This window comes from Antedon mediterranea, chromosome 1, assembly GCF_964355755.1.
Source record: "Antedon mediterranea chromosome 1, ecAntMedi1.1, whole genome shotgun sequence".
In the NCBI taxonomy this organism is placed as follows: Eukaryota; Metazoa; Echinodermata; class Crinoidea; order Comatulida; family Antedonidae; genus Antedon; species Antedon mediterranea.
Window position 1 is genome coordinate 21,123,891 of NC_092670.1, and position 27,933 is coordinate 21,151,823.

The window sequence follows — 27,933 nt, forward strand, 5'->3', positions numbered from 1 at the left end:
GTAAATAATGATTAAATGTTTTTATTGTCGGTTTCACAATCCTTATTTAGCTTTTTATGCTTTCTATATAGAAAACAAGCATTTACAAGAACTGTCATCTCTTTTATAATAACTTCTTAAATAAGTTCATAGTTTAATTCTGATTACAATATTTAAAGGCAACACCACACATCTGTTTTTTTTATGTTCTTTTTTTTTAAAAAGGGAAATGATTTAAATATCAAAATACAATAACAGATTATACTTTTGACTCTTGTGCATTTACAGTGATCATGTCACGACATCATGTGATCCCAACCCAACCCCTTGCTATATCTGCCAAAATGCAGTTAGTCCACCATATTCACCTGCATTTCTAACGAAGATGTAGGCTGTTTTTTTATTGTACATTTTCCCTGATGGTAAAATAGAATGTTGAATTAATATTATTTTAAATTAATAAAACTGTTACCTGAAAGCCTATTCTAAGGTATTATAGATGAAAATTCACTCAGGCATAACATTTATCGCCAAGATAGTGAGTCTCATTGGGACATATTTTTTACCAGGTCTACTTAAATTCATCTTAAATTTTATGTAAGATGAATTTTAGAGGGATGTCTAAAGGAAAAAGTTATGTTGTGTAGTTTTCAGTGACTAATAAAATCCATTTCAACAAAATCTCTGATCTAGATACTTTCTAACAATCGACTGTTTAGTACATGTATCCAGATTCTTGGCAACATTTAAAACTTACTGTTAAAGCATTCTCACATGCACATGAACGCTCTACACTAAACCAGATCTCTGTCTCTGATCTTATTCCCCAGTACTAACCTGGATCTTCCCCAACCCTTGGTACTAACTAGGGTCCTCCCCCACCCTTGGTACTAACAAGGGACCTCCACCCACCTCCCCACCCTTGGTACTAGCTCTAGGATGACGGTTACTTCCCTGGCACGGATATTTGATTAGCAACCAACCACCATTGATTTGATCAAACCTCAAAATGATTTTCTTGAACTCCAAACTTACTAAAAAATATTTATACAGTATATCCTTACATTCAATTAATACACCCACTTATTCATTACAACCCTTGACAATATTATTATTACTGTAACGATAGGAACTATCTTAATTTCAAATTGCACCTTTGATAAATTTCTGTTAAATCTATAATATACTGTGTTACATTTTCCATCTTCTACAAGACAATTCAAATTATTCTACTGCAGTAATTTCAAAGGTTTGCTGCACTTAATATATATACAGTTTACATTTTTCTGCAGTATTAAATCAGTTTATAAATATGTCACATACACTTAAAAACTATCAACTCTTAATATTATAAAGTATTTGCTATTCAATACGAGGGGTCTGCATTCTTAGAAATATTACTGCATCCATACTGCAGTAATAACAGTACTTTAGCAACTACACTGCAGTAGAATAACTTTAATCTTTCCTGTCATTTTCTATGTAACATATGTTGAAAACATTGAAAATGAAAACCCTTTATGTGGGTTTCAAAACCATTTTCATTAGAATAATTTTTCACAGATGTCGGTTGTTTTTAAATCCAAATAAAATCAGATGCAAATTAAGCATCGATACAACATGCTAAAGTTCAAATACGAAAATCACCACTTTGACCTGCAGTCGTGCAAATGAAACCGTCGCTGAATGAATTGTTGCTACAGTAAACCGGCGCAAATTTCAAGTAACAATTTGGATCGTTAGCTAGGCTCATGATTTGTAGGTATAGTGCATCATTTCTTCAATGGCTCGACACCATTCTAATGCATATCCCTCTGGGTCAATTAGGTAGTACGTCCTATTTGGCTGCAGGTAAGAAAAAGTAATAAAGTTTACAACATGATAAATTTAATATTGTAGTTTTTAATGTTATTATCTATTGTAGTTACTATATTGTGCTTATTAGCAATTTTATTGGATATAAAGTAGAACCTCCATTTTACGTACGGTACGGGACCGAAAGGCGTACGTAAAACAAAGGATTCGTAAAATCAAGGTTGACCTTAAATTGACCCCAAATACGTAGAGATCGTAGCTATAAAGGCTACCCTGTTTGTCTACTTTACTGAACAACAGCATGCAGGTTGTCACTAGCTAGGCCTTGCCTAGACTATTCAGGCCAGGCTAGCAGGCCAAGATGTGAGGCCTAACTAGAAAAGTACAGTACTGTATATACAGGCTGTGAGATGTTTAAATAAAGTGTAAAATATCAATGTTCTTGTATTTTCTATCAATAAAAACAGTCGCTGCTTAAATGCACGTGCGTAGCTTGTCTCAAACACACAGCAGAATTCCTCACACACACACACACACACAGCCACAGCTTTGTTGTTAAATTGCGCCCTCAATGTAAGAAAATGATGACGTCATCGGTTATTTTAAGCGTACGTAAAATCAAGGGAACGTAAAATCAGGGTACGTAAAACACCGGGTCTACTGTATGGTGTATTATAAATATCATCATTATTAAATTAAATAACTAAACAATTGAGAAGAGGATGATAATGAATATAATGATAGTGATTTAGGAATATTAATGTTGAAAATGATTAGATAGTGAACATAAAAATGTTGTTGACAACAATGATTAGAGTTAATAATACTGTAATTGCAATAACACATTATTATTATTATAATGATAATAACATAATCACAATGAGAATTATGAGATTATAAGTAATAACTGTATACATACTGTGTGTACAAAGAAAGTCTTAAAATTCTTTGCTTCTACTTTCATCGTCCTAGACCACGGTATCTCTCCTTTCAGAATCATTCTCTCTGGGTCCACGTAATATAAGTGAGGTCCTTCGGTTAACAGGAAATTCCGTCTTCTTGCAAACAAGCCCTAATGAACAAAGAATACAAAATATTTGGCACTATAATACATGAATTGTTGCTAAGGGGCGTGTGGCACAGTGTGTTGGCCCCTTGACTACTGATCGTGAGATTGAGGTTCGAATCCAACTCTCGCCTCATTGCCTGTATCCTTAGACAAGATACTTTACTTATACTTGCCTATCTCCACCCAGGTGTATAAATGGGAACCCGGTTTGACACAAATTTGCGCTGATTACTAGCTGCATTATGGGAGTATGTTTCCATACATGTTTGATCCAAAAAAGTTTACTTGGTTAATAATGTTCAGCGCTTAGAGGTTACACAACATTAGGCGCTATATAAATCCAGGATATTTTATTACTTATTATTATGAATAAAAATGTTGAACTTTGGTCTACTATCCTCAAATGACAAGAATAAGAAGGTAATCTACATTTGCAAATTAAAACAATTGTTTCAGACCCAACATTTTAAATATAAACATTCTTTGCAGTATATAACCAAGCCAATCTAACAAAAGTACAATGAGCTCCAAGATATGAACTCATAACAGTCCTTTGATCTTATGTCTGGCTGTAACAAATACCAACAGTACCATACTATGTACACATTCTCTGCAGTGCGCAGTGTCTGTTAAGGGTGTGGAACTGATAATGTCACAGCCACAGATAAACCCTTTGATCTCCAGAACTCAGCATCTTGTTGTTAGATTGCCTTGATCTAACCCAGTTATTAACATAGTTTTCCTATTCTAAATGTTTACCTTTCTTTTGTCTAATAATCCCATCTTCAGAATTAAATTTCCATTTACAAATTGGTGCCACTTGACGTCTTTCTCCTGTTTAAGAAGCAACTGAGTGCGCTCTTGGCTCGTAGGGTCTAAAACGTATTTCCGTGAATGCGTTTTTTCATAGTTTTCTGTTTCATTTGTGTTTATTTTTTGAAAATCCTCAGATAAGCTGTTTGATAGTATATTAAAATCATCAACCTGAAAAGTAGTAGTATTGTGAGTGGTTACCATGCCTGTATCAGAGGTTATTGGGATCAAATCCCGACTTGCTCCCAGGAACTTGAAGGCACTCGCAATCTTACATAAAAGTATTTTAATTAAGTCTGTATTTATCATATGTGGTGTACTATACGGTCTGGAAAAAAACTCAAATCCAAAACTCAAGCCAAATATGAAGTCACATCTTTTGACTTTAGAGGTTAAAGTTCAAATTAATACTGAATAAAAATAAGACTTACATAGTAGTCACTGTGTATTTCTTCACCATCTAGCATTGTGAATGGTTTTAATGCAGGAGGTGTTTGTTTATGTATGTTTTCCCAATTGACACCTTGAAAGAATTGATGTTCCTTTAGTTCAGCATAGCCCCCACATTCATTGCATCCTAACCTCTTCTTGGGATCTATTACCTGTTTGTAACGATAAACAATAATTATTAGAGGCTCTTATAATATTGATAGCGTTTCAAAACGACGTGTCCAAAAGGGTTTTAAAAGCACATTGGTACTAAGAAGTTAAGACATTTTTTTAACAGATGTACTAGTTAAAAATTAAATATAGTAAAAGGCCTTATATAATAAAATGATTATGCTAGTTCATTTGGCCCACATGGTTAAGGCAGACATCATAAATAATGCATTACATTATTAATGGCATTATAGCATAGTGTGTGCGAAATAATTAGTGCGACTAAATCCAGAATGACACATAAACCAATAACTTTTGTATTAAATCCACAATAACATAGTAAACTTACCAATAACTTTTGTACTAAATCTTTAGCTTTCTCGGGAAAACCATCAGGAAACACATAGTCTAGCTTTAAAATCTTTTGGAAAATTAGATATTCCGTTCTGAAAAAATTACAAAAATGACATGCTTAATATTAAAATATTAAATACCGTATAGACACTGATGTTGTGTTTTGTTGAATGTGTGGGAACTATAATACTGTTTGTTTGTTTCATTTAATTATTTTCCACACATTGAACAAAAGGAACAGAAATATAAACTATAAGAAAAGAAAAGAGAAGACAATGTGTGAAAGGAGATCAAAATAACTAAAAATTACTTTAAGCATTGACCACCTGAACAGTAGGTCTCATTTTGTAACTAAAAGAAAAACAGTTGGAATAGGAATTTGTTTTCGTTTTATCATCAATGTACAACTTAAGAACAATCAAAATATCATATTGTACCCCTACTAAAACTTATATCTAAATTGTCAAAACACTAAAATTGACTATCACTACTATTTCTATTGATGTTTCTTCGTTCAAACCTCATAAATTCAATGATAACAGAGCGTCATTTGTGCATGCCTATATCACTATGCACTTACCCTGCTCTGAACGGCGGTAAACCTGCAGACATTTGGTAAATAATTGCTCCCAGCGCCCATAAGTCAGAGCTAAAATATTACAAGAATAAAAGTTTAATCAAATTTAGTGGCAAGCAGACGGCATCAACAAAAGGTTAAAGATCACCATATTTGTTTGTTTTTATTTTATTCAGCCAAAATCAACAGCGATAATTACCGCCACTAACAGGTTTGAAACAAACAAAGCCAGGACTGCTTAAAGCACCTTGACTGGTCAAAACATTGATCAAGGGCTTCTCTCGTCCAGTGCCCACCTTGACCAGAGGAAAGGCATGTGCCAATACCTCTGAGGAAGATACTAGATGCAGGGGCTGCCATAAGAGTCAGCAATGCTGATTTCAAATGCTTAACGGGACCCCAGCTCCATATACAGCACCCGAAATTCCCAGATGATCTCCCACCTAAGCTCTAACCAGGTCCAACGTTGCTTAACTTTGGTGATCTGACGAGAACCGTGTTTCAACGTTGTAAAGCTGTATATGCATTGTTACTTACCATTTACTTGCAGACTTCTCTACTCTCTCCGTCCTATTTGTTGTAAGAAGTTCCGGTGATACATACTGTGCTGTTCCAACGAATGAATTTGCACGTACAATTCCTTAAAAAAAAGTCATTAAATATTATTAAATGAATAATTGTGATTTAGCAAATTTATTTCTGAGAACCTCTGATGTGGTTGAATCTAGCCTTAGATTTCAGTAGCCAGTGGCGTAGCAGCTTTGAGCGCTTACTGGCTAAACCTAGGGCCCAGAGCTCAATGGGCCTCAGAGCATAAACAGTTTAATGCAACTACTCAGTGTTGGAGGGCCCGTTGGGAGTGCTTTTGCCCTGTGTGTTACGCCACTCTCTGTAGCGACATCCCTTGTCTAAGAATTGTTCTGAACCGCAACATTTTCCCTCCATCATGTTTCATATCTTACCATCTGTGCTATCAGCCTCTAGAATTTTTGCTGAACCAAAATCGGTAATTTGAATATGCCATTCTTCATTTAGTAAAATATTTTCTGGTTTTAAATCCCTAAAAAAAATCATGAAGCAATATTAATATTTATACAGAAAGCAAAAGAATGTATAGAAATTAAGGTTGCATGACACTGTACGTCTTGTAATGTAGAATGCATTAAAACAAACAGTATTTCTGCAGTAACTGCAGTAAAATACATTTTAGACATACCTATGAATTATTCCCAAGCTGTGCATATGTTCAAGTGCTAGTACAATTTCGGCCGCGTAAAACCTTGTTGTGATCTCGTCAAATGAGCCAACTTTATGTATGTACGGTAATAACTCTCCACGCTTTGCTAAACTTAAACCAAAATCTGTTAATCAGAAGTTAAGAAATATTCAACAAACATGATGGCCTTATCTGCAACAAAATGAAGCTCGGTAAAATGCGGGTTGAATTCAAATTGTAATAATGACAAGATTATTTACTCATAATAATATTAATCATATAATTTTTTTTCCCAACATTTTTACATTGGTGATATTTTCATCTTTATAGTTAAGGATACATAGCCTCTCTTTGTCTTGAAATGTGAAGTAAAGCTTAACAAAGAACGGATGATTCAAACGGGCCAGGACGTCACGTTCCCGCATAACATATTTCTGTTTGTTTTCTCGGATCATTTGCCGCTTCGTTAATATTTTAACTGAAAACATAAAAATAAGAATGTCAATATAAATAGTATTATGCTGCACCATACTGCAGTATTTAGATAATTTGGTAATGTGGTAAGCAGGCAACTTCAGTAAATTTCAAGAAGTTAATGTTTAATTTTTTATTATCGTTTCAGGAACTTATGTTGTTTATATTATCCACACCTGCAGCTATCATCAATATAAATAATATACTAACTTATAATTACTGCAACAAGTAGAGTACATGAATAAACTATATGTGTATCAAAGGTGATAAAGTAAGTTGTTTGTGAAGTAAATGTCTAGCTAATTCCCAGGGTTTGTTGTTGATAATAATCACCACTCCCTCATAACATAACTTCAGAGCAATATGAGCTTATAAGGCCTGCTACATTCATCATTCTATATGCGTCACCATGTCATGTTACTTGTGAAACTCAAAACAAAATACTTAGTATTTATCTGTCAAGATGGTATAGTTTAAGACATTGCATCATTTCCATGACAACAGCATGTTTTGAATATATCACTTATTTTACTCAACAAGTAAACAAGTAATAATAATAATAATCACTTTTTTTTATTTTCCTATTTCAATTTGTTTTGTCTGGTATCACAGTACTATTAATTGTTTACAATTCTTTAGGCTAGTTACAATTGGCAAATTGAAAGTCCAAACTACAAAAATGACATGCTTAATGTTAAATAACGTATAGGCACTGATGTTGTGTTTTGTTGAATGTGTTGGCCTAGTGGTATGTGGTGGGAGCTATAATACTAGGTCTCATATTGTAACTAAAAGAAAAACAGTTGGTCCAGACATAGCCTGGACTCGTGCTCAATATGAATTTATTTCCGTTTTATCATCAATGTCCAACTTAAGAACATTCAAAATATCATAATATACCCCTAAAATGGTAAAATTATTTAACCCTAGCAGGGTTGTGTCTCCTAGACAATGCTCCGTCTGGGGTGTAACCTCTCGACCTAACTTGCCATTGATTATAAAGCAAACAACACACTTTCAATTTAAAATTCTGTCTACACTATCGAAAAAAATTTGAAAAAAAAAACATGATATGCCCAAATATGGTAGTGATATACCCAAATATGGTAGTGATATGACATCACTGTGTACATATATGGGCATATCACATTTTTTTTGTCTCATAGAGTTTGATTGTGTAGACAAGGCTAATGGTTGTTTTTCATGTCAACAATGACTTTTATGATTGCCAGCATGCACGTAGCAGAAAACAATGCAGTGCATTCAATATCAAAATAACATACTTTAGAAAAATAATGATAAATGTATCAATGTGCATGTGACGCAGGTAAATCCATCAACTTATTATTAAACTGTTGTTTGCTCAGTAAATACGGGAATTATCCATATAAATCCAATTTATTATTGATGGTTCACACATGAAAATAAATTAATGACTTAAAGAAACATGATATTCTTGTTTACAGAGTTTGTGATATATTGTATCATTATTTAAATCGTTTTACAATACATAATATAAAGTTGCCAGTAACTGATTCGTGGAACTAAAATTTGATAAATAAATGCAAGGAATACATAACAGGACACATTAATGTTCAAAATAATCAAAGAAACATATTTTTGAAATAAGGCAGTTTCACATTGGTATTTGTTAAAGATGTTTATTATAATAATACGTCGTCCAATTACATTAGAGAGCACTAAAATGTTGTTCATATTAACTGACTACAGGAAATGTCCAGATAGATCAATCCAATTAGTATAGATGGTTCACACGTGTACAGTAATACTATATTAATGATCATGAAACAGCACAAGAACACACACAGCGAATAGGATGTCTGAAAATTTGGAATATCCAAGTTTTCTATCATTCCCTATCAATCCATAACAATCTAAAAACTGAGATTTCAAGCTCTGTCTACAGTACACTATCAAACTAGTTTGACAGAAAAAGGTGTGATGTGCCCAAATATGGTTATTGGTAGTGATATGCTCAAATATGGTAGTGATATGACATCATCATGTCCATATATGGGCACATCACATTTTTTTGTCACATAAAGTTGATATTCTAGGTTATGATGTAGAAAACTCAGATATATATCTGACACTCAGATGAGTTTTCTACATCTTGGTTTTTTAGATGCTTCAGAAAATCAACTTCATCTCCATTGGAAGGATATTCCTACCATTTCCAGGACTGAGAAAATATTAAACAGTTCGTGTCTTGGTGAGGATGTTTTTCTTGTCTTACGGATATTCACAAATTTCCCATTTAACAATATTCAATATTTATTTCATCGTTTATTTCCAAGTGGTTTGGGTTTTTCTTTCCAATATTTTTTTCTTTTAATTTCTATGAATTATTCAACATATTGTGCTTATGTGCTATTTGTTTACAAAGATATTCAGTCTCTTGAGATTCTATTGATGAAAAACAACTCACTCAAGCCATGTTCTAATCATAAATGCTTCAAATAAATTGCTACTCAAATTAATTACTAACCGGCCGACTAGTCAATTCTTTTAACGATCTTGAATGCCAACCGTCATGACCCACACGGTATGTTTAACAGACTGGAAGACACTTGTCTAATGATTCGGAAACAAACTCATCACTCTGTCTGATCTCATCATGTTGTAAATAAGGATGTTGTTTTTGACAAATAGGCCAAGCACAGATCCATTGGAACATGATGTACTATTACAAACTGTACTAGACGGACCACTGGGCTACTAAAACTTTTTTTGTTAAACTTCCTAGCCTACATTGTGTTGACATACTGCACACATTGTAATGTTAATACATTTTCCTGGTATAGTGGGCTACTGTAGTAATTCTTCAATTTTGTGCATACAGTACTACATTAGGTCATAAATAAAGGAAAGCTGAATTTGGAGACCAATAACCTTCCTCATTGACTTGAATATTATAATTACTGCAAGATTACAGTCAGGCTGGGTATACAGACTACAAAGTGGGATCTCCTTAATAGGGACGTCCCCTGAATAGAGGTCTCCCGGATGAGGGCTTCTATTACCGATGTGCACCTAGAACACCTCCAGAAAGATTTTGAACGCATTGAGTCGGATGCCTCTCATCCTCTCCACAAAGTGATCATACTTAATCCAAGTGGTAGATTGAGGCTCCTCAGTGTGAAAACAAATCGATATGCCAAATCCTTTATTCCCTCCGGTATCATCCAGTACAACAGGAAGTCAAGAAGATAATTTTATCTTGTATTTTTTTTAGATGTTTTTATATGAATGGTTTTATGCTATATTTGTTTTTTATTGTGTTTTCTTTGTTATTATGACGAGCAATGAATTTCCTTTTTGAGGATCAATAAAAGTTATCTTATCTTTTCTTATCTTATCTTCTACTGTAGTCATACTAGGTTGTTGGCATAATCTAGTCAGATCTCAGATTATTGGTCCTTACAGAAATTCCTATCATGCTTTTCTTACTCACACAATAAAATTGTTTTCGTCAAACTACATCTGTCACAATAAAAGTAATTTCTATTATTATTATTAATTTCTTCTAAGAAGAGCCATAAATCTGTTTACTATACATGGAAGCCGTTTCCATGACAATCAATTTTAATGTTTCTTTCAAAAACTGAATTCCATACAGCAATAAAAAACAAACAACCGAGCCAACGATTCTTTACTTTTCTCTCATTTCAAAAGCAATAAATCTGTTTTTTAAAAAAACACTTTATATCTTTCAAAGCATTTCTATGGAATAACCGATTTGTACTGGTTCCTTCATAGTCTCAATATAGCTACGATAAAAACAACCAGTAAACACAGATTGGTGCGCTCTCAAATTTGATAAACAACATATCCACTTACGTCATGGAGACGCACAAACATCTGCTTGTGTTATTAAAGTATATTATTAATTCAATTCAATATTTTTATTTCAGAGACAATACATCCAGTGTAAACAGAATTTAAATAAACAGCTTTGTATCACTACAAAAATATGAATATGAAATCAACCTTTTTTCAAGGCTTTAAATTCTATTTACTAGTATTACATTTGTCATAATTGCTAGTTGAAAATGTCAAACCTACAGTAGTTGTTTGTTTGTTGGTTGTGATTTTTTTTAAACAGTTTCATTTTTGTGTAGCAAAAGCATTTGAGGTATAATCTACCAATCGCTGTAAATATTTGTAACTTAATGTGCTTATGTGTTTGATTTTGTATCAATTGTTTGCTTGTGGATAAAAATAATTTAAAAAATCTTATAATTTTAAAATAGTTCTATTTACGACTGTTTATGAAGTATTTTACAATGTTGAAAATACACAAGAAATGGAATGGTTCCCACTTGAGGGTGCAATTCTAGGATTATGGTTGCTTAATGTTGTCAGTTTATCTACCGTATATTTCGGTGTATAAGTCGCACTTTTGACACGCAAATTTGCCCTCTAAATTAAGGGTGCGTCTTATACACCGAACATAAATGCCTCACCACACAGATTGTACATATCGTCACCTCGTTTGCTAGGCCTGAGTAGGCTAGGCCTAGCTACAGTATACTAACGTAACGGCAACCTGCTTCTGCCTAGTTTTCAAGGCATTTTAGCATCATGTTATACTAAATATGATGAAAAGATTTGTTTATTATGGAGCTGCTGTTTTAGGCGCCCCGATAAAATTTCATTTGTAAACGTTTACGATTGGAATAGCCTAGGCTAGTATTTATTTATAGTTATACGCACGATCGCCGACCGCCGTACCCCCAGCGCAAGCCCTTCCTGGGCGGCCACATGGTGTACGGTATTCGACTAGTATATTCTCCAGGTGATTGTAGCATGGACCTAGCGTACACACTTTTCGGATACATAGATACTAATCGAATACGATTGTCCGTGAAAACGTGCACCCTCTCGAAATGATCGATCGAGACTAGCCCACACACACGTACGTGTTACACACACGGTCATGCACTCGATGTTGCGGGTGCGAAACTCATGAATAAAAAGCTAGAAAGAACTTGTTGAGGCTGGGCGCGGCCGAGCCTAGGTAAGAAAAAACCTAAATAAAGGACGCCATTGTAGATATAACAAAATTATTATTACAATAATATTGATTACAATTTTTTTTTTAATTGTTTTTATGAAATATAAAGGTGCGTCTTATACATCGACGATATAAAAAATACCGATATTTTACTCTCAGAGGGGGTGCGTCTTATACACAGGTGCGACTTATACACCGAAATATACGGTAGGTAAGCTACACCTAGATTTTCAGATACAGTTTGTATATTTATTTATTAGTGAAAGTAAAAGTGATAATATTTTGCAATGTCTTCTTATTATTAAATCACTATGGGATAAACATTACACCATGTTGATAACATTGATACACAAAGAAAAATGTTTGTTATTAATATCATAAATAATGATCACCTACTTGCATACTCTTTTCTTGTTGTTTTCTCAATTGCTTGAACAACCTGTATATAAAATACATAAAACAATATTTTTGATTAACAAATATTAATCAGATGAATGTAAGAAATCAATAAGTAGATGTTTGTTTCATTTATCAGACAGAATTATTAATTAAAAATGTTCTTCAATTGATTTGGTATCTGACAATGAGGCCCTTGGAGAATACCATATTACAAATAGCCACTCTAACTTTACACTATTAAGTCCAAACCATACAATTAAGCCTCTACTTAATTAAAGGGGAAATAAATAAATTAAAATTCAAAAGCTTACAAAATAATTGACTTGATTGGCATTATTCTGTTATGTTGATTAGTTATAATACAGTACAACACCTCCTTTGAAACACCTCTATTTAAAAGGATATCCCAATAAAGGGGACACCTCTATTAAGAGACACCTCTATTAAGGAGACACCTATATTAAGGGATACCTCTATTAAGAGACACCCCTATTAAGGGGACACCTCTATTAAGGAGACACCTATATTAAGGAGACACCTCTATTAAGGGGACACCTCTATTAAGGGGACACCTCTATTAAGGGATACCTATATTAAGGGATACCTATATTAAGGGATACCTCTATTAAGGGGACACCTCTATTAAGAGACACCTATAGTATATTAAGGGATACCTCTATTAAGAGACACCTATATTAAGGAATACCTCTATTAAGGGGACACCTCTATTAAGGGGACACCTCTATTAAGGGGACACCTCTATTAAGGGGACACCTCTATTAAGGGGACACCTATATTAAAGGGACTCCTATATTAAAGGGACTCCTATATTAAATGGACACCCCTATTTAAGGGACACATCAATTAAGGGGAACCTCTATTAAGGGGACATCTCTATTAAGGGGACAGTGATATTAAGAACAAGGATATATAATATCCCTGTGAAAAGAACGAAGAGCAATAGAGTATACAGTATATGTTTAATAATTCAAGGGACACTTGTTTTAAAGGGAACACTTTATTGGATTCTAAAGGTGTTCCCTTGAATAGGGGTTACTATTATTACTATTTAAAAACAAAGAGCAATTATGCAACATCAACAATAGCCAATTTTATAAAAACATACAAATATGGTAGTAGAATAATAAAAATTTTAAAAAAGGAGAATACATATAAACCGTGAGTGGCCCTTTAAGTAATAATGCTACAAGAAAACCCTGTCTAAATGCAATGCAAATCTGTCTAAATTCACAGCAGATCTTGCATACAGTTGAGGAATATCAAATTTTCTAAAAAGGTTTACAAGCTCAATTTCGATTTCATTAACATTGGAAACACAAGCCGAATCAATAATATCGTCTCTTACGATTCCAATAACATAAATCATCGGTAAATCCGCAATACATCTTGTTTACATTCTGTAATAGTTATTGTGATGAGGCCGATTACGACAGGATTTTATTTTCATCTTTATGGGTTCTCAACGATAATGGTATTTCACGGGTAATTAGACAAGCGTAGAGAATATTGCGACGAAGATGAACCATGGCTTTCTATGCTAAAATACATCAATACTATACATAACATTTTAACATTTTAATGCATAGATTATTGCACGAGTGCTAGGTTTTTTTTAAAAATTTCTTTGAACATCATTACTTTAAATATTTTTATATTGAAATTATCATTAATTCAATTCAATATTTTTATTTCATATAATTATAAGTACTTCCATGGTTATTGTTGGAGTATTATAGTTATACCATAATTTTCTTACTGTCACCAGAATATGGGCTTTAGAGAAATAATGTTGGTATGGTGTATTATCTAGGCTACATACAGCAACTCACCTCTGAATAAGAACCTTCACCAAGTATTTTTCCAAATTCAAAATCTGAACGCTGCTTCTTCTGTGCTTGAATCACCTGCTGTGGTACCTCTGTTTGGGGCGTTTCTTTTCCTTGATTATTTGACTTTTGATTATTGCTTTTATTTCCCCCACCCTAAAAAATAAAACAAAATTATTTTTAAATATAAATATTACACTTGTAAACAACTGAACTAACCACAAATTACAATAATAAAGTAAAACTTTACAAGATTGTATACTCTTTGGTTTGACCACAATATATAGTTTCTGGGAAAAATATTTTTCCATTTTCAAACTCAAAGAATCACTAGGAAACGTGTCTGGTTTCATGGGAAATATACTTTTCAGAAGACGAATTCAAAGAATAGGTAGGAAATACAATACAATGCCGTTTTGGTCAACCGATTGGCACTTATTAAATTCAATATTCATAATACAATTACATACATGCCAACATCTGAAGTTCAAGAAACGGGAGGTGGTGTTTTATTTTAGGTCAACAGCGCCCTCCTGCCCTACACAGGAAGAGAGGTAAGCAATGCAGTGTGTGACCTGACAAGCGGTATCATGTCGTATTTGTTTGTGTGTGAGTTTTGTTATATTAATGTAGAAAATAAACACATATACAAAATTCAGTTATCTTTGTAATCCGGGAGAAAATGTGAAAAACCAGGAGCATATCAAAGGCCTGGAGTCTAAACTACAGGAGTCTCTCAGCCAAAACAGGAGAATCATTTAAATTTGCATAATTACAGGTACCATAATCAGTTTTAAAATGTGAAATAAATGTGACGAGATTCTAGTTATCACTCAAATGAAAAACTGTAATTGGCGCAAATAAAAATGACATACTTTTAGAGTTTCACAATTAGGCTAATTAAATGCTCATTTAAAAATATGGGATACATTTTTTTATACAAGATTTTAAACAGTGCTGAAGTATGGATGACAAACATTTCTATTTTTAATAAGCTGAATCAATTAATCTTATAAACTAAATGAAATTAATCGAAGAAAAGTACAGAACATAAGTAATACTACAGTAATAATGTGAATATGAAATACAGTATACTGTACTCATTCAGAACAAAAATAGATCTCCAGAAACATTCTTAAGTTTGGAAGCCAAAAGTAAGATGCGTATTATTAACTATGGTTTAATACACTATTAGCATGGAGCTTTATAGCTCCATGGTATTACCATGTAGTACCCAGAGAACACATACATTGCAACATACAAGTCAATATCACCGGCTACCTAGTACAGTAATATTCATCTGTTCTACACTGGTATAATAATAATAATAATATGTAAACTTGTATTATTACCTTGAGCTTTTTGAAGACGATAGTAAGCAGGTTTGGCATTTTGGAGCCAGGGAATACCAATGATTATAACTCAAATCCACTTAAGGAAACTGTCAAGTCCAAATTAACACCAAAATACTACTTGAAATAAAACCAATCCACAATGTTCATAGTGGAGTAAACAAGTTGATTCCATTTACAAAAGGGGTGGTAGATACCATACCAGAAAAAAAGTCACAGATGAAATAACACACTAATCCACTGCATTGATCCAAAATTTAACTATAGTACTGCAGTGTACATATATGAAAAATAAATGATACTATAATATAATTATATTAATATTTTATACTGTTTTTATTTACTGTATTCATTTTTTTTATTTAGATTCAGCTGTAAAAAAAATATATTTCAACCTCTATAGGAGCTGATTATGAATAAAGTTTGAAGAAATCTCTATATTTACTTATCATAGGATTATTTTAAACAATTATTTTGTGTTTTATCACTATTTATGTACTTTGTGTCACATCGGAATCGTTTCAACAAATACGGCTATACATTGTTACAGTGAATAACACACTGATTATCAATGCAATACTTAATTTTATACCTATGCAATAATGGTACAATCCAATAAGGTATTTTTGTTTTTAACTAGAATACATCCTTGCTCAGCACAACCATCAAGGTAAGGTTATGAATGTTATAGGACATAGTACAGTAGATTAAACAATAATAATAATCCATATTTGATTGGCTCAAATATATTTTTGTCCTAAAAAAAAGAAATAAAAATATCTACAGTATTTCTACAACAAATATTTATATAAAGGTGGACAAAAATAGATAAAGAAAATATTTACTTTTGATTAGGGACACAAATTTGGTCTATAAATAAAAACCACTATAATATAGTGTTGTATTTTAAGAAATCAATCAATGTCATAGCATAAACACAATACTAATTTATTTCAGTAAAAAAAGGAAAATTGTTTTAATTCATTACCATTTCAAATTATGAAAGTAATACTATAGTGCTGTATTTTAAGTAGTCAGTAATCAATGTCATAGCATAAACAGTACAATTACGAATATATTTCAGTAAAAAAAAATTAAAAGGACAACTTTTTTAATTCATTACAATTTCAAATTATCATTTTTTTAAATACATTAAGACGGCAAACAAACACTAACAATTAGGCCATTATTACGAGAACTGAGCCAGCAAATTAGATTATCATTGTTTACAATAGCTTAAACCATGAAATACAAACATTCATTTCAATTCAACAACACTTCTAATACTGTGTATTTGTTAGCCAATTAAGTTGCAGATTACGTTAACTGCATTAGGCTTTCTTAACTGCATGCGATTACGTTAACTGCATGTGCTTTCTTAACTGTATGTATGTGTTTTAACTGCATGTGATTACATAACTGCATGCCCTTTAACTGTGTGTGATTATGTTAACTGCATAGGCTTTCTTAACTGCATGCGATTACGTTAACTGCATGTGCTTTCTTAACTGTATGTGTTTTAACTGCATGCAACTACATAACTGCATGCACTTTAACTGTGTGTGATTATGTTAACTGCATGTGCTTTAACTACATGTGATTACATTAACTGCATGTACTTTCTTAACTGTATGTGATTATGTTAACTGCATGTGCTTTATTAACTGTATGTGATTATGTTAACTGCATGTGCTTTATTAACTGTATGTGATTATGTTAACTGCATGTGCTTTATTAACTGTATGTGATTATGTTAACTGCATGTACTTTCTTAACTGTATGTGATTATGTTAACTGCATGTGCTTTAACTACATGTGATTACATTAACTGCATGTACTTTCTTAACTGTATGTGATTATGTTAACTGCATGTGCTTTATTAACTGTATGTGATTACATTAACTGCATGTGCTTTATTAACTGTATGTGATTATGTTAACTGCATGTGCTTTATTAACTGTATGTGATTATGTTAACTGCATGTGCTTTATTAACTGTATGTGATTATGTTAACTGCATGTGCTTTAACTACATGTGATTACATTAACTGCATGTACTTTCTTAACTGTATGTGATTATGTTAACTGCATGTGCTTTATTAACTGTATGTGATTACATTAACTGCATGTGCTTTATTAACTGTATGTGATTATGTTAACTGCATGTGCTTTATTAACTGTATGTGATTATGTTAACTGCATGTGCTTTATTAACTGTATGTGATTATGTTAACTGCATGTGCTTTATTAACTGTATGTGACTATGTTAACTGCATGTGCTTTCTCTCTTTGGCTGGATTTTTAAGCAATGTTAAAAATAGTTTATTCCATTATTTAAATTTGTTTTATTGTAGTCCTCAAGCAAATGTAGATGAACATACAGTTTGTTTACAGAATTTGTGAATATGTAGATGGAATCTTCAATTCTTTAAATAAACCATTTGTTTGGTTGATGGTGAGTGTTTTTGTGAAACATGTCCAATCAACAGCTGCGTGTTGTTTTGTATCTCAGTACAGCAGCTGGAATAGCCACAACCTTACTCATCAATTTAAACAAGGTAGCTTAGGACCGAAACAACATTTATATTTCCAAGATGATTTTACAGTGCACTTCAGGGAATAATTTCGCCAGTGTAGCATAGCAAAAAGCTATACAAAACAACCTTTTTGCTACAGATTTTTAAATTTGTGTAGCAAAAAATACAATTCAAAACTATGTTTCTTGACTTAAAAATCAGTTTGATTATCAATATTGCTAAACAAAATTTTAAAATGAAATTTTCCCCATGCACTTTAAATATAGCAATACTGAATATACTGAAATGCTTTTGTTTGTTACCAAAAACAGAAACTCTTCTTAAAGATTGCCAAAAATTAAAACAATTACAAACATATTACTGTATATTGTTTATATAATACACACACATTATTGCATACTAATATATTGCATAATATTAGTTCTGTGAAATGCAGTTAAAAATAAACTGTGTATGTGGACTGAATTAGGTTCCTAAGATCTTTATAATCTACAAATTGTTAATACTACTGTACAGTATAATACCAGAAGATCCACTGATGTATACTGTGCTATTATTACATTGTTTTAATCATTTTCATATCCACAATTAATAAATGAATCAAATGTCAGATTCTCCTCTGTCCATCCAAGGCTATGGATGGATATTTTGAGACAGTTTCTTGTTCTTGAACAAATGAATAATGTGTTTGAAATGTTTTTTTTATTGATATTAATTACAAAACATACAAACAATCATTAATTACCGTGGCAACAAAGTTACACCTGATACATGAAGGACAATAAGAACCAATTCAATATTTATGTTTTGTCAAAAACATACTTTTGGTTTGTTTAACAAAGCGATCATTCTAAATTTATCACATTATCTTGTTTTCGCGTGACAACATCAGCTTGCATCTGGAGTAAAAAAAAACCATGTCAACACACATTAGACTCAATTAATGACTTTGTTACCGACTTATAATTAGTCATCAGAACACACAGACCTGCTGGTTGTTTGTTACTAATGACTTACCTGTTAATAATACATACATAGAAACCCTTTTCATCAACACCTTCCTAGTCACAAATAAAACATGAAATACATGTATACTGTTTGGCACAAAGAAACATCTATTTTGTCCAGGCATTGAACAGGGGGCTCGTACTAGACATTGCACAGGGGGCTAGTACTAGACATTGCACAGGGGGATAGTACTAGACAATGCACATGGGGCTAGCACTAGACATTGTACAGGGGGCTAGCACTAGACATTGCACAGGGGGCTAGTACTAGACATTGCACAGAGGGCTAGTACTAGACATTGCACAGTGGGTTAGTACTAGACATTGCACAGGGGGATAGTACTAGACAATGCACATGGGGCTAGTACTATACATTGCACAGAGGGTTAGTACTAGACATTGCACAGGGGGATAGTACTAGACATTGCACAGGGGGCTAGCACTAGACATTGTACAGGGGGCTAGCACTAGACATTGCACAGGGGGCTAGCACTAGACATTGCACAGGGGGCTAGTACTAGACATTGCACAGTGGGTTAGTACTAGGACATTGCACAGGGGGCTAGTACTAAACATTGCACAGGGGGCTAGTACTAAACATTGCACAGGAGGCTAGTACTAAACATTGTACAGTGGGCTAGTACTAAATATTGTACAGTGGGCTAGTACTAGACATTGCACAGAGGGTTAGTACTAGACATTGCACAGAGGGTTAGTGCTAGACATTGCACAGGGGGCTAGTACTAAACATTGTACAGTGGGCTAGTACTATACATTGCACAGAGGGCTAGCACTAGACATTGCACAGGGGGCTAGCACTAGACATTGCACAGGGGGCTAGTACTAGACATTGCACAGTGGGTTAGTACTAGGACATTGCACAGGGGGCTAGTACTAAACATTGCACAGGGGGCTAGTACTAAACATTGCACAGGAGGCTAGTACTAAACATTGTACAGTGGGCTAGACTAGACATTGTTCAGTGGGCTAGTACTAGACATTGCACAGGGGGCTAGTACTAGACATTGCACAGGGGGCTAGTACTAGACATTGCACAGAGGGTTAGTACTAGACATTGCACAGGGGGCTAGTACTAAACATTGTACAGTGGGCTAGTACTATACATTGCACAGGGGGCTAGTACTAGACATTATACAGGGGGCTAGACTAGACATTGTTCAGTGGGCTAGTACTAAAAATTGTAAAGTGGGCTAGTACTAGACATTGTACAGTGGGCTAGTTCTAGGCATTGTTCAGCACTTGGGCTAGTACTAAACATTATAGTGAGCTTTTGCTAGACATTGCAATGGGCTAGTACTAGACATTGTACTACAGGCTAGTACTAGACATTGTACAGCAGGCTAGTCTAGACATTGTAATTTGTAATATGGGCTAGTACTTGACATTGTACAGAACATCACCGGGCTAGTACTACAATACTCTCTGCTGCCAGGCTAGACGAAATCAATCCCTGGAGATCTGAATTGTTTACTGAAAAATGAATTAGATTGCTGTCAACAAGATTTGGTTCAATTGTTATTTATTACTTGTTTGCGGTCTACATATTTCGTTGCCAGCAAAATATTAATTACCTGCAATACGAATACTGATTAGACGACTCGGCATAACAATAACAAAAGCATTAGGCAGTGTAGATATCTAATTTTACGATTAATCATAAAACTACTGATAATAACAAACTATCAAATTTAATTTGGTTTTGAATAACAAATTAATTCAGCTATTTAGCCTTTTGCAGTTAATCAATAAAGTCAAAAACATCTTCAGATAAAATAATAATGCAATTGAAGGAGGGTTGGGAAGCGGACCAGGGAGTAGGAGGGGTTTGAGAGCAGGGTCGGGAAGAAAGAGGGGTCGGGAAGAAAGAGGGGTGGGGGAGTGGCGTCGGAAAGAAAGAGAGCAGGTCAGGGAGCGGGGTCAGGGAGCGGGAGGGGGGTGGGTGTCAGGCAGTGGGAGAGAGTTGCTTTCTAAACATGGTAGTTCAATATTTTTTAGTTTTACTTAATAATACTAGGAAACAAAACATTTTGGAGTTGTCATGATAAATAGATTGTTGCGATTGCGTTGAGTATGCTTTTTTTTATTGGCATTAACATTTTTTTTATTCTTAAATCTTATCTTAGTGAGTACTCAAACCAGGCCTACAATAGACCACCACTGGACGAACAGCTGTATTTAGTGGAAATTGTATGCATGAGTAATTTTTCTATAGCACCCTCAATTTTTGTTTAGTACTTGCCGAGTGTAGTACATTTTTTGGTAAGACTAGAGTCCATAGTAATAACACAAAATCATGGAAAAATATATTTGATGATGTGCTTGGGCAACAGTTTTTTTTTTTAGACTTAATATCCAGAGCTTCACAGATTCAACAAAATGAAAATGTACTTTTACAGTTCTGTCTACACTATCAAACTAGTTTGACAAAAAAAGTGTGGTGTGCCCAAATATGGTAGTGATATGCTTAAATATGGTAGTGATGATCTTCATTTCAATCACATTGTTTTGTTGCATAAAGTTTGATTGATTTCAAACTAAATGTAATTAAACACTCCTTGATTTTAAACATTAATTAACCATGATGATGAAAAGGTCTTGTGCTGCATGTTTTACTGTTATCGTCATTCAGTGAATACACCAAAACAAAAATATGTTATTAAATTTAATAATACAATTTCTGAACCAATTTTTAAGTAAACGCTGTTGTATGTAAATATACTATGATACTGTACTAGATACTAAATTTAAGCCAAAGTTGTATATTTTTGAACTGCTAGTAGTATGCCATATGCCATTCATTCATTTTTTATTTTAATAAATCACCTACAGTACAGTATTGTGTTTTTTATAGCCAGATCAATGCAATTTGGTGAATTATGAGAAAATCAATTTTAGACTTAAACTTCTGTATTTTGCTTGTTGTCCAGAGGGCACATTTAAGTCAGATTTAACATGGAACAGTAACTAGTTAGTTTAAATGAATATTTACCTTCAAAGTAGTAGTACGGTAGAACAGCGCAAGTTTGTATAACATTGATATACTAATATTTCTTCATTTGAAAATTGTTATTTCATTTTTATTCCAGTACAGAGTACAGTACATTATATAAATTTGCTTCATGCTGACAATATTTATATATAATTAATGTATAAATAAAGGTATCAGAATTCAAAACTTAATATCCCAGCAGGTACTATAGTTGTTATTAGTGCATACTTAAAATACCTGTAAAACCTTGTGTTGTTTTGTCAGATTTGTGGAGATGGTTGCAACAATGATAAATAAATAGATTTGTTGCTATGGCAAAAAACTAAATGACAAGGAGCAGCTGGTGTTTTTGTAAATCTTTTTACATTTAATAAACAAGTCGGAGTATTTTCTATCCAGCTGAGTTTATTTCAGTGTATGATGGTCGTGGGCCCTTAGGGCATATGATAAAATTCTGTAGACTGGGGTAGCTCAGCAAGGTCAAAAGGTGGAAAGCATAAGAAACTGGGTGGGAGGAAGAAATTAGAATCAAAGTTAAGGTATGTTCAGACTCACAGCGTTACGGTGGAGTTATGTAAGCGGCGTACATATTTTTGTGTCTGAACCAAGCCGCGGATTAACGTTAGGGAGCTATAGTGTTGCGTCCCGCCAGTGGCGTTAATAACCCTAACAGGAGAGGGTAGATTTAATAACGCTAATCCAGTGACGCATCAGTGATTTAAACCTTAACTAATGAAAAGACACGACCACGATTAGCAGACAGCAACTACATACTTGTACCCTAGTTTATGACAGTGAAATCACCAGCTATGTCAAATGTATTTTCAGGTTTTCAATTTTAAAGAACAGTAAAGTTGCCGTTAGTGATATGATATTTTCATAAATTAAATCAATTAATCAGATAATTTTCCGTGTAATAATTACATTTTAAATTATTTTGAATTAAAATGCAATTCTACAAGTAGTAAGAAACAAATCAGTATATTTAAATAAAGGTATATAAATAAAAATTACAAAAAACTATTTTACGATGTAAACTTTCATGCATTGTCATGAATGTATACATATACTCTGTTACTAGTCCTATCTGTTTTGACCTGATCAGAGTGTTTTAAACGCAAGGCATCGGAATGTTGATAGTTGTGTCTGAACACCTTGGCCTTTAACGCTACGGATTACCGTACGCCTTGCGTAGGTAGCGCTACCTTAACGCCGTGAGTCTAAACATACCCTTAGGCTACAGTGCACACCTTGGACCAATAGAACAAAATCTAGGTCTACAGTAAGCTTACTAGAGTGTATGCTTATAATCACTCCTTAAAAGCCAGATCACCAAATTTTTATAATAAATTTCAATTTAAACTTGACCTGTATATTCTCAAAATAATCAATACACACTTTCCCCATGTCTGGAAATTAGTCAATTATTATTTAATTAATTAGTTAATTATTAATTAACATTACAATTTATCAAACTTAATGAGGAACTCGCTGGCAACAGTAACAAAACAAATTCAAACATTTATTAGTCGACTAATTAATTAGACAGGAGTAATAATGGGTTGAGTAATTAATCTATAATAATTAGCAATATTATATAATTATTATATATTAATAATATTAATAGAAATTGTTATGAAACACATAAAATTCCACTGATTAAACTCTAGAGGGCGCCAGAGAGAAAAACAATGTTGGCAGCAGAATAATTAGGAACTTTGAAAACCATCATTCAAAGGTTGAAAATAAAAAAAAAATATTTTTTATATAAAATTGGTTTTCTTTCTAGGAATTTAGATTAAAGATATATTGTCCTCCTGAAAAATAATAAATATATATATTTTGCTAATATGCCATTTTAATGTCACATACTGTATTTGTAATTCACTTTGACCAAATATTTGATCAAAAAAAAAATGTTTAAATTACCTAATGTACAAATTCCTAACAAACATCAAACACAATATCGGAAAAGTAGTTTCAGTAAATAGTGGAAAGAATTTTAGGAATGAGAATGCAATCCAAAATGACTTTCACTTTTTTTACTGACCTCAGAAAGGGTTGTGACCTTTTAAAAACATGACCTCTTTTAGAAATAGAAGTGACCTGTTCATGACCTCTGTTGATCATGAATGGTGCATTAAACTTTGTTCAGGAAATCCTACTTCTTCAAAATATATTTTTGTTGTAAATAATTAAAATTTAATAAACACTTTGTGTAATGAATAACAAGGAGTAGTCCGAGTAAACAGATTAATTTAAAAAAATTGAACTATTATCAATATTTTGGTCATATTTTCGGAGGAAAAATTCATATCTTCTTACCGGACAGTCGTATGGGCAACATTTGACTGTAAAATGTTCTTGATTAAAAGATTAACCTACATAACTGTGTAATTGAAAAAATGTGCTAATTTTTTTCACCTCCACTGAAAAAAACAACACAGTGTATAAATGTGTTTACACTGTGGTATTTTTTCGATGGATTTTAAGTGGAGAACAAAATGTTTCTAACTTTTTTCAATCATACAGTGAGGTTTAGGCCATTCTTTTAAGAACGTTTTACAGTAATTTTTTTTTCTCATACGATTAAGAAGTTATGATTTTTTGGTGTCCTGAAATCCCCTGAAATCTCTGTTATTTCTGTTGGTTATCTTCCCTCTGCACAGCATTGTTTTTCATCGATCAAAGATGACTTCTGTTTCGTCAAAAGGCTTATAGTCAAATACTAATAATAGTGTTATCATCCATTTTAAGGTCAAATTAAGAACCATTGTCTACAGTAGGATTTTAACCTTTTTTTTATGAAGAGCTTCACTAATTAGTTAATAATCAGTATAATAATTAGCTATTGTGATGTACCAACATAAGTGAACAATATTACATGATGATGAGCCCGGTCGCTGTGTACGCACATCAGTCAGAATTATCGACTAACAAGATCATGCAATTTTTGTTTGGAAAATTGAGTTATTCTTCAAAACAGTACTGTAGTAAAACTGGAAAATAATCGAAGATATAAAAAATAGAATGTTTTGATAAGATATATGTTTTGATATTTTGTAGGAAATGCATATCCACTATAAGTGGATGAAATGTCAAAAGCCTGCTCCTTATTAAATAAAGTAGGGCAGGCAATCCAACAGGAAAGTGCAACAAAAATGTTATTATACACATATTATATCATTGTTGGAAATCTAAAACTTAAAACGAAAGTATTCTATTTTTGTACCTTTTTTGGTAATAATTAACAAATGCTTCTATGGGACTCCTCTACTGTACAAGCACATATCTTTATCAGGTCATATTGCTTTGGAAGATCTATCTAATATTTAGTGCATTTTTTGCCCATCAGAAAATAACTGTAACTTATTGGGGTCAAGGGGTGAAAAAGATAGAAGGAAGGGGATGGTTAATTCACATTTTTTCTCTTATATTTAAAAATGAGAAAGAACATGACAAATTAAAATTTAAGTTACCGTAACTGTATTTTTTCACAGAAACTGGTTGGGATTTTTTAATAGTTCATTTGTATAGCCTGTTGTATTATTATGTAAAATCTAAATAACAAAGTGCATGAGGCACATGCTAACAAACCAATTTAAATTACCATTTGTGCTTGCTTCCGAAAATAACTTTCTGAATCTTGGTAAATTGTTTATGATAAAGAGTTATAATTATATGTAAAAACATGTTTTTTATAGCTTTCATATTCGGCAGGACTTTGTGTTACCGAATTAGCAAACCATAGATTTTACTAACTGCAAAACTAATTAATTTTGATTGATATAATTTCCTGTTTTTGTTCTATTTATTGTAAAGATCATTTTTTGTATACAATTTACTAATGTGGGGAAAACAATGTTTTGTTTCTATGAACCTATGCAATATAAAGCTATGTTTACACTTATCAAACTACTGTAGTATGACAAAAAAAGTGTGATGAGCCCCAATATGATAGTGATATTCCCAAACATGGTAGTGATATGACATCGTCATGTCATCATTTGCGATGGGGCGACTTTTATTTTTGTTTTATTTTATTTTATTCAATTGAAACCAACAGTGATAATTACCGCCACTAACAGGTTTGATACAAACAAAGTCAGGACTGTTTAAAGCACCTTGATTGGTCCTAACATTGATCAAGGGCTTCTCTCGTCCAGTGCCCACCTTGACCAGAGGTCTGAGGCAGATACTAGATGTAGGGGCTGCCATAAGAGTCAGCAGTGCTGATTTCAAATGCCTAACGGGACCCCAGCTCCATATACAGCACCCACTATTCCCAGATGGTCTCCCATCCAAGCTCTAACCAGGCCCAACGTTGCTTAACTTTGGTGATCTGACGAGAACCGGTGTTTCAACATGGTAAAGCCGTATTTTATTTGACTGGATCCCCTGCATCATGCTCATATTATTATTGTCAATAAAAGTAAAATGATCAATATTTACTTCAATTCAAAGTATGTCTATTGTTATGTATTATTATTATGGTTATGACGCTTTCAAAATGAAAAAAAAATAACAATAAAAGCAAATGATCAATGTTGAATTCTCTGAATATTATTGATCATTTTTTTTAGTTTTATTGACAAGTAAAAAAAACAAATTAAAAATGAAAACACAAAATTATAATAGGAGATAAATATAAATGTAAAAATATATATAATATTTAGTGCGACCAAAATAAACATGTATGAAACAGCGTATAGTATATAGCGGCGCTCCATAAAAAAAGACCGAGAATATTATTACTACTTCTTTGTCTGGTAAGATATTTTCCATACTTAGCCACAAAATATTAATACAAAATCATATTTGAATTTAAAAGTAAACTATTTTAACGTAAAAGGGCGACATTGCGAGGGGGCAACTTGGAGCAATTTTGAGATAGGGCGATTTTGCAATAGGCAACACTGTCGGGGCAACTTTGTTTTAGGGCGACTTTGTTTTAGGGCGACTTTGTTTTAGAGCGACTTTGCGATGGGGCGACTTTGTAAGGGGCGACCGTGTATGGTATGGGGGTGACTTTGCAATGGGGCAACTTGACTGGATCCCCTGGTGTTATGCTGCATGCATCATGAATTCTGAAAAGGTTTTTGCTGGTGTCTGTGCATATGGTTGCAGAATATCTTTTAGTCACCAATCTCTCATGTGCTCATATTCTCCTACAGTACTGTATATGAAACCCACAAATACGTCACATTAATATGTCTAGGCCTAAAATTCCAAAATTAGAACAAGATTGCAACATGTCTTGTCAATGAAAGTTATAAAAAAAATGATATCTGCAAAACACAAATAAAAACTAAAAAATATCAGTTAAATTAATTATAAAACCTATATAATACTTATGGATGATTAAACCTAGTTCGAAATTCGAATAAACAGTTAAGAAAAGAAACCGGCACAGCCACATTTTGAACAAAATGCTAGCCAGACGACCAAGCCAATTGACCAGTTTCATCCCCACACGACAGCCTAGAAATTCCCAATCCCCGGCCTCTACGAGATGGCTGTCAAAACAAGACAATTTCCTGGTTCACTGTGTAAAAATACAAGTACATATTTTAACCATTTTGAAATAAAAACAAGAAGAAATAATGTGTGAACTTACAGTCTCCGGCTTAACGCTAGCCATGGTTAAATTTTCTTAACAAATTGGTTTTTCGTGACTGCTTTCTCAACATGTAGCCATTTTCACCGAGAGAACCTTTAGAGTGCGCGAGTGCGCATGTGCACACGACCTTGAGTCGATCGCGAGAGTTTGTGTGTGGTGGTGGTGGTGGTACAGTAGTACATGGTATATTGGTGTCGAAGGTGAAAACCAAACCTCTATATTGAAAA

At 33.2% G+C, this 27,933-nt stretch overlaps 1 protein-coding gene and 1 pseudogene across 2 annotated transcripts; both read right to left on the bottom strand.

The window, feature by feature from the left end:
* Window positions 1–5: 5 nt before the first annotated feature.
* LOC140062155 (3-phosphoinositide-dependent protein kinase 1-like) lies at window positions 6–27,794 on the bottom strand. Of its 2 annotated transcripts, none has more exons than XM_072108237.1 (13): window positions 27,704–27,794; window positions 14,185–14,337; window positions 12,332–12,374; window positions 6,764–6,901; window positions 6,424–6,568; window positions 6,170–6,267; window positions 5,745–5,847; window positions 5,211–5,279; window positions 4,626–4,722; window positions 4,108–4,278; window positions 3,623–3,847; window positions 2,714–2,866; window positions 6–1,824 (listed from the first exon to the last, which is right to left on the bottom strand). In XM_072108237.1, exons 1-13 carry the CDS (start codon window positions 27,725–27,727, stop codon window positions 1,729–1,731), a joined length of 1,515 nt encoding a protein of 504 aa, XP_071964338.1. In that variant the 5' UTR covers window positions 27,728–27,794; the 3' UTR covers window positions 6–1,728. The 2 variants fall into 2 exon arrangements, with proteins under 2 accessions (XP_071964338.1, XP_071964328.1); XM_072108227.1 differs by lacking the exon at window positions 27,704–27,794 and adding an exon at window positions 15,534–15,642.
* LOC140063720 (5S ribosomal RNA) lies at window positions 26,351–26,468 on the bottom strand (annotated as a pseudogene).
* Window positions 27,795–27,933: the final 139 nt, after the last annotated feature.

Bases quoted from the DNA above. Each gene is read 5' to 3' on its own strand.
- LOC140062155 (XM_072108227.1), bottom strand. From the start codon at position 15,572: ATGCCAAACCTGCTTACTATCGTCTTCAAAAAGCTCAAG. The intron at 5,848-6,169 runs GTAAGATATGAA...CTTTTTTTTAAG, and splicing joins AGAGGCTGATAGCACAGATG to GAATTGTACGTGCAAATTCA. The intron at 4,723-5,210 runs GTAAGTGCATAG...TAATTTTTTCAG, and splicing joins TTACCGCCGTTCAGAGCAGG to AACGGAATATCTAATTTTCC.